The sequence below is a fragment of the Mastigoproctus giganteus genome, chromosome 9 (genome assembly GCF_048544385.1).
Source record: "Mastigoproctus giganteus isolate SK-2022 chromosome 9, ASM4854438v1, whole genome shotgun sequence".
Classification (NCBI taxonomy): Eukaryota; Metazoa; Arthropoda; class Arachnida; order Uropygi; family Thelyphonidae; genus Mastigoproctus; species Mastigoproctus giganteus.
In genome coordinates, this window is record NC_143583.1 from 176560578 (window position 1) to 176573078 (window position 12501).

A 12501-nucleotide genomic window follows, 5' to 3' on the forward strand; every position below is an offset into this window, starting at 1 on the left:
ATGTGCTCTACTCACCAGACCTAGGCCTTTGACTATTTTCTCTTCCCTAAATTGAAAAGTGTACTTAAGAGAACCCATTTTCAGTCGACTGAAGAATTACTTTGAAGGGGAGGTCTCCATGGACTGGAGTTGTGCAAATGTATCTTCAATTCATGGGGGGGGGTCAAAAGGTGACATGAGTAATTACAGACCTGCTCAACTTAACTTCTGTTCCAGGAAAGATAATGGAGTCTCTGGTTAAAGAAATTATGCAAGGGACTATCTAGATATAGGAATGCAATTATACTGAAGTCACAGCAAGGATTTGCTAAGGAGCAACCTTGTCTGACCAATCTGATTGGATCTTATGGAACAATAACAAAGGAACTAGATGCTAAAAATAATTTTGATATCGCATACTTGCATTTCAGAAAATGCTTTTGATACTATTTGCACATACGACTACTTTACAAACTGGAGCAATGTGGCAAGAAGGACAATTACTGCCATGGATAAAGGGAGGGTTGAGGTGGGAGAAGACACAGAGTTGTTATTAATGGATACTGCTCTTCATAGACTAATATTATTAGTGGAGTTACCCAGGGTTCAGTGCTGGGTACATTGTTGTTTTCTTTATTTATTAATGATACTGATGTTGGTATATCAGGTTTAATGTCTAAGCTTGCAGATAATACAAAGGCAGTAGGGTGGTTAATGACAAAAATGAAGGTACGCTATTGCAACAGATCCAGAAAAATTAGGAAGATGGGCTGAGAAATGGTAGCTGAACTTTAAAATTGACAAATGCAAGGTACTGAATAGGTTGAATATGGGTAGCAGTATTCCCAGATTAATGTTCCACGTGTGTGGTACCATACTCAGGTTAGTGGAAAATGTAAAAGGCCTGGGAAAGAATTGTGCAGTCAGACGTGAGCCTCTCCGAGTAGGCAGACAGGCTGAGAGGACAACTTACAGGTTTTGTCAGTGATATACAAGAACTTTGCTAGGATAAGGAGCTGATTATCTCATTGTACTAGGCAATAGTTAGGCTGCATCTTGAGTACTGCATATAGGCCTGAAAGCCTCATTTTTGAAAGGATGTGTGTGTGTGTGTGTGTGTGTGTGTGTGTGTGTGTGTGTGTGTGTGTGTGTGTGTGTGTGTGTGTGTGTGTGTTTAATGGTACATAAGCTGCTATGGCTATATATTGTGCCTATTCATCAATGTTAGAAAATAATTAAGAATGAAGCCAGCTCAATTTAATTTCAATTCAGAAACCTATTCATAATCGATCACATTTTAATTTATTTTTTTAAAAACAAAAAAAATTCACTGATATTTTCCTCCTCTCTAATGATATGATGTAATGTCATCGGTTCTTGAAGATTAACCAGGGAATGAAATATTGAAGTTCAATGTTGTTGATAGGGTGGACAGTCAAACAAAATATGCTTGACTGTTAGATGTTCTGAGCCATGTGGACACTGAGGAGGATCACTGCCTGTGAGTAGATGGAGGCGAGTCAGATTAGTATGTCCTATTCTCATCCGTGTGAGTACCACTTCTTCCCACCGAACTGTCTGAATGCTCAAGTGGCAAAATTTTGGGTCCTGTTTCAACTGGAAAAGTTTATTATTCGTTTGGTTATCTGTAACTCTGTCCACGGCATGCTGCTTGAATTATGATATTATTATCAGATGCAGGAATAAGGACAGAGGTTACGGACTTTTAGCAGATTTTAACGGATTCTCTTTTATGCCTGAATGTGCTGGAATAGAGCAAAAGTTCACTAATTGCTGATGATCTTCAATTTGGAATAGCAAACTCCTGATATGATTTAAAATATGATGATCCTTATGAGAGGGATTTTCATTGCTGTAATTCAGCTGAGAGAGAGAGTCTGTGTAAACTAAATATTTTGAGGGGTTAAAAGTCAAATTTTCTAGAGCTAATTTTATTGCATGTAGTTCTGCTGAATAGTTGCTGTACTGAGGTGGAAGAGAAGCCGATATGATAACAAAGGGAAACACTGCTGCTGCTCCTACAGGAGTTGTTGTTATTGTTTGTTATTTGGTTTTTAGGAGCATTAACAATTAAGGCCATATTGCTCCGGGGGGGGGGAAATATGCGATGGTCATTTCCCTGACCTTTCCGCATCCTCCGTATTTGGTGGTCACGGGCTCGAACCCCGGTCTAATCAAGAAGTGTGTGCTACGCACTGCTGCTGCTCCTGCCCACTTGGCTATGGAGGTGCCTCCTCCGGGAGTTGAAAGAGATTTGGAACCATTGGTATATATTGGCAAGAAGTTGGCATAGTTTTGAATATGTCTTGCATAGAGTTGTTGCACATTGAGAGTTAGTAGACGATTCTTTCCCACTTGAAGAAAACAAGTTGTTGTTTGTTATTTGGTTTTTAGGAGTATTAACAACTAAGGCCATGTTGCTCCGGGGATATGCAGTGGTCATTCCCTGACCTTTCCGCATCTTCTGTATTTGGTGGTCATGGGCTCGAACCCCGGTCTAATAGCATGTACTACGCACTGCTGCTCCTGCCCACCTGGCTACGGAGGCGCCAAGAAAACAAGTATCACAGTTAGTTTGAGGGGCGGGAGTCCAAGGTGGTTGAGAGAGGCTCATTACTTGTTTCCTGTTGAAAATATGAACATTCCAACTCTGCGTTAGAAAAACAATAAGACACAGGCCTGCTGATCTTATTTTACTAGGCTTATTTCTATAGAGACTTTGCAGTGGTGGAGTAAAGAGGTATGGCTCAATAGGATGCAGACAGCAACTTTGTATTTTGGCTGCATACTTAAGTAGTAGTGTTTTTCTATGAAGGAAAAGAGGAAGCTCATGAGCTTCAATGTATAGACTGAGTTGGAGATGTCCTACAAGTGCTGTTGTTGTTTGGTTTTTAGGAGCATTAGCAACTAAGGCCATATTGCTCTTGGATATGCGGTGGTCATTCCCTGACCTTTCCACATTCTCCGTATTTGGTGGTGACAGGCTCGAACCCCGGTCTAATCAAGAAGCGTGTGCTACGCACTGCTGCTCCTTCCCACTTGGCTACGGAGGCGCCCCTACAAGTGCAATCCGCAGTGTATTGTGTTGTTTAAGATCCAGCCAGCATAGTACACTCCTTCGGGGAGAATCATAAATTGGAGCATTTTAACCCAAAAGGATCTAATGAGTGCTCTATATAAGAGCAGCAAAGTCATATGATCTACTCCCCAAGGCAGGGCAGCTAAAGCTCTTAGCATGTTCAGCTTTTTGATACAGATAGTATGCACAAATTTAATGTGCTCAAAGAAGTTTAACTTGCTCTCAATGATTAATCTCAAGAATCGATATTGTTGGCAATTGGAATGGTAGAATTTGATATCCGAAGTTCAGAACCTGTATGCAATTTACGTTGATTGCAAAAGTGGATTTCAACTGTTTTCTAATAGGAAAGACTATATTCTTTAAACACAGTCCACTTTTATACTTTATTGAGGGATATCTGCAATTGCTGTTCAATGGATCTCATGTTCTGAGAATGGAAAGAAATCATCAGCGTAAAGATATACCTCTACAGTATTTGGGAGTTCTTTTGTAATGGAATCAATTCTAAGGGCAAGCAGGGTTGCACTCAATACCGAGTATGCAGTATGCCTTCTTGTGAGATTGTAGCAGAAAGGGAGTTCGATATTGAACCTGGAAAGAGAGGCTCTGGAGGAAGTTGTTAATAAATAGGCAGTTTGCCTTATAAACCAAGAGTATGGAGGTCACTGAGAATGCCATAATGACAGGTAGCATCAAATGCCTTTTCCATATTTATGAAGACATAAAAACAAGGTATTCATTTTTCACAAAGGCACTGTTAATTTCAGATTCAGCCGTGATCATCAGATCTAAGGAGGACCTGTTTTGGCAGAAGCCATGCTGTCTATTAGAGTAGACTGAATTTCAATGATCCAAACTGATTGTGGATCATTTTTTCGAGAATTTTACCAAGGCAACTTGACAGAGAGAGAGATTGGTCTGTGACCATAAGGACTGGAGAGATCTTTTCCAGGTTTCAAAAGGCATTGGCACCATGCTGTAGCATGGTGCCAAGGCCTTATGCCATGTTACATAATGTAACACGGCATAATATATCCCATCTGGCCCAGTGACACAGTTGAGTTGTTCTGATGACTTTTAAAAGTTCACAATATTGAAGAGGCTGGTTATATGGAAGTAACATTGAGGTTCAAAAGTTGATGGATCTCTTTTTGGTGGTGGTTTTAATTTTTTGGAATTCCGGAGTTTAGGTTGAAGCAGACTTTGGTAAAAGGTTTTGCCCAAGGCAAAACTTTCTATATCCAGAGGAGGAGAGAGTTCTTCTCATTGCAGGAAAGAATTGGGAAAGGGATGGTTGGAAACTTACCAGAAAGCTGCTTAATTTTCTTCCATATTAATCTGGAGTCAGTGTTTCTATTGATAGTAGATGCAAACCGAGTCCAAGAATCTTTCTTGGACTGTCTTTGAATGAGATGCGCCGACCGGGCCAGCCGGGTGGGTAAAGTGCCTGCCTGGCAACCCAAAGGTCACGGGTTCGAATCCCGCCTCGGGCTTGGAATCAAAGTACTACAAAAAAAAACCTTGGGAGGTGCACTATGGCCACAGAAGCCAATGCGCCAACAACTCCAAAAAAAAAAAAAAAAGAATGAGATGCACTTTTTTCCCTAAATGTCTTGTAGTTAAGATTAACTGTGGGTAGAGAGTGATGAAATAAATTCCACGCTTTCCCCCCCTTGCTTTTGTGCACTCTTCGTTCCACCAATAGTTGAAGTGCTGAAGGGTCAGAAGATTCAATAATGGAATTGAGTATTTAGCTTCAAATAAAAGGCAGGATATGATATAATCAGTGAATTCATCTATGAGTTGTAATTGTATAATTTTTTTGTCCAGTGATTGCCGACTGAAATTTGGCTCTTGGCTTGAGAGAATTTCCATTTCCTGTAGGGTTGGTCTAATGGTGGTTGTGTAGTGAACAGATTACAAACAATTGGAAAATGGTCACCGCCCATGGGATCGTCGATAGCGGACCATTGCACGACTGAAAACAGTATCGGGGAGCAAATCGGGTCAGTTCCAGAAGTCTGTCCAAACTATTAAGAATGGTGAGGTTTTGTTTATCTAGTAAAGTTTCAATGTCGCCCATGTCTATCTAATTTAGAGGATCCCCATAAAGGGTGGTGGTCATTGAAATCCCCTAGCAAGCAGACAGCAGAGGGTAGCTGTATTAAAAGTTCTTTAAAATCATTGTAAGAATAGGTATGATTTGGTCAGAGATAGATGAGACTAGTGTTAATGTAATCTGATTAACAAGACACACAGTAACGTGTCTTGTTAATCAGATTACATTCATATAAGACACACAGTAACGACTTCAATTTGGGTTTGGAGAGTGATTTGCCTGGGACCTTTGAGTTAATCAAAATGGCTACACCACCATTAGCAGAATCCGATGTACTGCAATCTCTTCAATAGGTCGAGCAGTTTTTATGGAAATAGAAATTTGAGGAGTCAAACAGGTTTCCTGTAGAGAGAAACCAACTGGAGAGTAGCGGTTAATTAAGTATTGAATGTCATCAATGTTGCCACAACAGCCTCGGCAATTCCACAGTAAAGTATAAGGCATTACTTGAATTTAGAAAGAAAGTTGTACCTTAATACTTTTTTTCAAGTGGCTGTCTTATGGTAGTCAGGCTTTGGTTTGTCTCTTTTTGGAAAGAAAGGCTGACTGGTATCCGTATTTTCCTCTACATATATTTCCAGAATTGGTTCTTCCTGTTTGGATGAGTAATCCGTATCCATTGATGAAAGATCTGAATAATACTTTTTGAATTCGAACTAGGATTATTTGAAGTAGTAGTAGTAATACTGGCAGAGGAGGAGAATTTGCTAGTATTGTAAGGGTGTATTACTTGCAGGTCTGAGTGAGTAAGGACGTTGGATTGTTGCTGAGAGGACAGCCTGAGCCCAGTAGGAAATTGATAAAACTGAAACATTAGTTTGAAGGAAGTTGATTGTAGGAAGTTGATGGAACTGAAACATTAGTTTGAATGGCAATTGTTTGATTTTTTTTGCAAGGTGTGTTTAGGTATACTGGGTACAATTAATTTTCTTGCTTCCTGATAACTTACTTTGTTTTCAACTTTATATTTTACAATTTTTTTTCTCAGTTTTCCATCTGTCACATGTTTTAGAGTAAGCAGGATGGTTGCCTTTGCAGTTGGGGCAGGTCATTTCTGTTGCCAAACAATCACTTTGAATGTGATCGGAGGATCGCATTCAAAGTGACTGGATCCACAGTTGGGACAAACTGGGTTTCCTCTGCATGTTGTTTGACAGCGGCCATACTTTTGGCACTTATAACTTCTCAATGGATTGGGAATGAAAGGATGAATGTGACGAAGAAGATAACCAGCTTTTACTGATGACAGTAGGTTTGGAATGTTAAAGGTCAGAATAGTATTCCTGGTAGATGTGAGTATAATGTCTCTTTTAATCATAATTCTTTTCACTGCAGTAACATTTTGTTCCCATAGCACTTGGTTTATTTCTTCCTCCATTACATTCAACAGGTCCCAACTAGATATAACACCCTTAATGTATTTATTTGCATAGGGAGATACTTTCACTGGAATTCCAACAAAATTTGTCAGTTGTAGGAGTTTTTCAAAATGCATGTCGTTTACAGTTTCTACAGGGTGGCCACTGAAAGACTGAATGATATAAAACAAAAATAACTTTTACAAACATGTTTTTTTAATTTTTTATTATTTTATTTGGAAATATAATAAATGGATTTTTTTTAGTATTATGTGGGAAAAACAACGTCCCTCAAATGACCACCATTTTCCTGCTCACAAATACCGGCTCTTTCCACAGCATTTTCCATGACCGTACGCAAAGTTTCAGGTCGTAAACGTTAGATTTCGGCTCGAATGTTCTCCTTAAGTTCTTGAATTGTTCAAGGTTTATTTACGTAAACCTGTTCTTTCAAGTAGCCCCACAAAAAGAAGTCTGGAGCCGTCAAATCAGGTGAATGTGGAGGATTTAACCTGATTTGACAGCTCACCTGGCAGTGTGCGCAGTAGCTCCATCCTGTTGGAACCATACCTCCTGATTATCTTCGACCGCTGGGTGTAAAAAATTTTCAAGCATTGTCCTATACAGGGCCCCGTTGATTCTTTCTGGCTGACTTTCCTCATTTTCAAAGAAATAGGGGCCCGATAACTCTTTCAGCCATAACACTGCACCAAACAGTGCATTTTTGGGGATGCAATTGATGCTGATGTAATTTCCTGGGATTCTCAGTACCCCAAAATCTGCTATTTTGTTTGTTGATGTACCTGTTTAAATGAAAATGGGCCTCATCACTCATTATAAAGTTGTTATTATCTCTGGCTAGGTGTTGAAATCGAATGCCGTACTGCAGGTGCTTCTGACTATCTTGGGTTAGTAAAGCTTGGACCATTTGGATCTTGTATAGAAACATTTTTAAATCCAGTTTCAGAATCTTCTGAAGTGATGTTCTGGCGATGCCTAGTTGAGCAGAGCAATGACGGGTAGAGGCAGATGGATCCTCAAAGACACTCTGCCATACAGCTTCCACCGCTGCGTCAGTGCGCACAGTGCACTTAGGACCTCTTCCCGGAAGATCGCCGACTGATCCAGTTCTTTTAAATCGAGCGATTAAGTTCCGAATCATGTTATCGCTAGGAGATACTCTTATTTTAAAATGTTGCTGGTATTTTCTCTGAGTTTCAATAATTGATCTTTCACTGGAATAAAAAAACCCAATGAGTTTTACTCGTTGCTGGACATCATACGTAGCCATTTTAATCTCCAAGGGATCCTCTATAACCTGTAAAAAAAGAAAATAAAAAAGATTGAAAATGAACAAGTTATGACTTTTTCAAACCCTTCAGTCTTTCAGTGGCCACCATGTACAAGTAAACTTTCTTTTTAAATTTTCTTTCTCTGGCCAAGAGCTTGTCAGCTCTAAAGAGGGGGAAACACAGTATGTTCCATATTTGCTCCTTTTAGCCCTTGGCAGATCAATGAGGAGGCATGAGCAGTGCCTGGTGTGACCAAGCAGGGATTATTAGTTATGAAAGAAAAAGAAACAAGAAAGGTGGTTTTCCTTTCTCGTTCTCCACAAGAACTTTTTGTTAGAAGAGCTTCTATCAAGTGAAGGGTTTTAGTAAATGTGGGAACTTAAAAGGAACTACAGGCAATTTCTGCTTTATGAGATTCCCCCCCCCCCAAGTATCAACAAAATCGAAAATATGAACATTAATTGCAAAAAATGAATGTTAAGCATTCATAAACACCGCATTCCAAACCACGTGCGTAGCTATACAATACAGTGTATTCCACTTCATGATATTAATCAGTTCCAGAGACACCATCGTATCGTGAAAATATCATAATGTGAACCCAATAACACATTGTTTTTTGGTAATTCGTTTCGAGACTTCAGAAGTTGCAATTTTCTTTGTATAACTAAGCTATTTATCTCTCTAAAATGTCATTTTTAAGGTCACGAGTGTGACCTTAGTCCATCTAAAAGGTCACAAGTGTGGTTTGTCAATTGTATTAGTTACCAATTCAAATCATTAAAATACACTACACTTTCATCGTTATCATATGTTCCATTATAAGAATCAATTTTAACTGCCTTTGTGATATTTTTCTAAAGTACATTTCTGGAGGTCACAACCATAAAACAATAAAAACAATTTGCACTCTCCTGTTTATTGGAGTTTTCTATTAGTGCAAGCAATTATAAACGGGTAATAAACTCTATGTTATTGCATTTGCGAAAAATACCGATAGCTGGAATTGTGTGGTTTTTTACGTTATTATGGTGAATTTCCCCTTTAGTGAAATTTTCAATTGTATAAAAAACAATTTTTCAGAATCCTCTCTTCATTCTTTTTTTTTAAATCTTCGTAAACCCTGTTACTCCAAGCAAATCGCGTTAGTTGCAATTTGTGGGTGCCGTTAAAAAATGCTTATGCATGCAATCATGAAATTTATAAAGAAAAGAGAAGATTATCTTGGAAACAAATGCCTCTTGAAACATTTCTGAAGACGACGACTCCTTGTGCAACAAACCAACAAGTGCTGAACCAATAATGAGTGATCAACGAGTGTGCATTTAGTCAATGATGATGATGAAGAATAAACATTCTTTAACATTTGTAAGTCATAAATAATTTCTTTATTATTATAATTTGCTTGATTTTACAGGCTACGTTTTCATTTCTTTGGATAAATTTTTTATTCAAAGAATTCTTTAATCATTTTTTAAACAAACTAATTAGCCAACTAATTTCATTGTTGAGAACATAACCCCTGCTTTTAACATTATGCCTTTGGGAAATAAATTCCCGCTTTACGAGTTTGCTTTATGAGCGTGCGCTAGGAACGAATCAACTTGTAAAGTCAGAAATTACCTGTACTGGTCACAGAGATCGTTCTCTGTGACCAGTAAAAAAACTCAGTGAAAAATCGCAAAGATAAATTGCCTGGTTACAATTCGCTTGGCACCCGTGGCTGATGTAGATCTGCTGGAATGGGCGCAGAGAAGGGTAAGTAACGAGATTGGTGAAAGGAAAAAATACCAAGAAAGGTTTCAGTTCTGCAAATTGCAGCTTTTAGAGACTAGGCACCTTTGAGGTGATCAAGACTTTGAAGGGACTGATGGGTAGGTGATGTGGGATGTTTTTTTTTGGCTGATGCATTATAAGCCAACTTTTCATCTTCCTCCTTTATTCACTGAACTGCCGTTTTCTGGAACAACCTTCCTTCATACATATTTCCTGAAAATTACAGTCTACAGAAGTTCAAGTCCAATGTCAACAAACATCTTCTTTCGTCTTCTCAACCTCCAACCCAAGCATGGTACTAAATATTATAGGTTCTAATACCTCTTGTGTTTGGGGTTTACATAAAACAAAAAAAAAAAAAAAGCCTCTGCTACTGCTAATAATAATGTCAATTCTTACATAAGTGGATCCGTTACTTGAAACACAACCTGAAGAGTGAGTGAGTGTGAGTGTATCTGAATAATGTTTAAAATAGTTGAAACTGAATCTTCCATAATAAAAAATAAAAAAACTAAAGCAAACATCAGAGGCAGCAAAAAGCATATTCCTCTCCATGACGCTTGAAATATAAAAATTAGAATGATAATTAAATAGAAATAATGCCAGCAGCATGGAAAGACAGAAGAATGAAAATTGAACATAATGATCAAACCAACAGGGAGGGAAGAAAAGGGTAACAAGAGTAAAAATATTGTAGCAGAAATTCTCCAAGATAATTTAGAAAATCTAAATGCAAAGATAAAAAAAATAATCAATTAAATTTTGAATGCCAATTAAATAGAAATAATGCTAGCAGCATGGCAAGACAGAAGAATGAAAATTAAACATAATGATTAAACAGGGAGGGAAGAAAAGGGTAACAAGAGTAAAAATATTGTAGCAGAAATTCTCCAAGATAATTTAGAAAATCTAAATGCAAAGATAATAAAAATAATCAATTAAATTTTGAATGCCAATTAAATAGAAATTTAATGGTGCCCCCCCAACGAGCACCATGTTTAATGGCACCCCCATCTCAACAGAGGACCACAAGGCCAATAATGGTGGACTGATCTTTCGGTCGACTCACCTTTGTGGCGATTTGTCTAGTGGTTGAAATGCAGGGATTCCCTGGCCTTGTGGTCCCCTGTTGAGATGGGCATAGTGGTTAGTCTATTTTGGTTTTATTTTTATTGTAGTTAGTTTACATCTGTTGGTGATATTTCACATAAATTTGGACATTGTGCCTGTCGGGGGGGGGGGGGGGGGGGACTGTTAAATTTATATTTAATTGGCATTCAAAATTTAATTGTTTATTATTTTATTATCTTTGCATTTAGATTTTCTAAATTATCTTGGAGAGTTTCTGCTACAATATTTTTACTCTTGTTACCCTTCTCTTCCCTCCCTGTTGGTATGATCGTTATGTTTAATTTTGACTACTTTTGCTCTTCTGTCTTGCCATGTTGCTGGCATTTTTATTTTTATTTAATTATCATTCTAATTTACACACACAAAATGAAAGGGCTAAAAGCAACCATTTTTTCATGGTTCATTCACCCAGATTATGTTCTCAATCAAAGGCCTTTGCAAACAGTCCATTTACATCACTGCAAAATAACAGATCAGCATTTACAGAGAGAAAAAAAAATTACAATAAAAAATAAATAAACTCATTATGACGCATTGTTAGGTTTTAGGCACACTGGTTATTCCAATCATATTACAATATCTGATGCATGACATACAATATTTGGTACAATTTTCCAGCAGTTATAATTCTTTCAATGAGAAAAATTCAGGCCACACCCCTAGAGCATAGAACATGGGACTGGTTTTTCAAATAGATCCAGGTCTCTAATGAGAGGTCATTCAGTGTTAATTCTGAAATTAAGGTGTCACTGATGTCAATGACTGAAAACTTGAATCAACAGGTTTTTGAAAAATCAGCAATTTAATGTCTTCTTCATCCAAAGTTCACACTTTTGTGCTTAAGTACTAAAATGTTCTTATTATGATATATGGTTCTTATAGGTTAATTTATTGCATGTTTCAACTTTGAAAAAAATCCAGGTATTTTAATTCTTATTGCTTCCTCCATACAATTTGAATGGCAAATGGCATTGTTAAATATAACTTCTTAACTATCTTCTCAAGGGCAGTACAAGAGCTGCAGCATTTGTTTTTGAAATTTTAAATTTAATGCAAATTTTACACAAATGGCAAAAACCTCTGAGCACTTAACTAATTTACAAGACATACTAATAAAATATTCAGACAGAAATTCACAAATCTATTTAGATGTCAACTATTTCAGTAGTATGCAAGAGAGCATACTAAGACAAAAATGACTAAATGGCACATGGGATGCCATAGGATAGCTAGCTGCACACGATACAGCCTTCCTCTGATAAAATGCTAGCAAAATCATAGAAAATTATCATATAAATCAAAAAGGGAATGCCCAGTGGTCACAGAGGAGTAGTTAATATGATGGCATTCTCCTAATGAATAGCTGTTCACAATGTACATTGGGTTATGAGATATCAGCCACTTTAATAGCATTTTAAAAAATGTGATTTAAAAAAAAATAATGACATCTTATCTGAAGAAGAAAATCACTGCTATACAATGCATACTTTAGAGATTGGCTTTTTATGATTAGGAATTAAGAAAGTCAACAAATAATCTATCAATATTCTGATATAGCAAAAATTCTTACCCTGGAACAGTGAGGTCTACCACAACTAAATCATTATACAGCAATACTACAATAGCATAAGGTTCCTGGAATTCTAGAAATACAAATAAAACAATAGATAAATGACAGAAAAATAGACAAAAATAGGTAGATAATTTCTGACATAAGAACACAAATATAGAATATTTAAGTAA

General features: G+C 37.4%; 1 protein-coding gene across 5 annotated transcripts in view; it reads right to left on the reverse strand.

Moving 5' to 3' along the window:
• LOC150080903 (syntaxin-binding protein 5-like) overlaps positions 1 to 12501 on the reverse strand; it is a 795970-nt gene that overhangs the window by 512176 nt on the left and 271293 nt on the right. For all 5 annotated transcript variants that reach the window (XM_090381037.1, XM_090381035.1, XM_090381034.1 and 2 more), the window contains exon 11: positions 12329 to 12401. In XM_090381037.1, coding sequence (XP_090237163.1) covers positions 12329 to 12401 — 73 coding nt within the window. The remainder of the gene's footprint in view (positions 1 to 12328; positions 12402 to 12501) is intronic.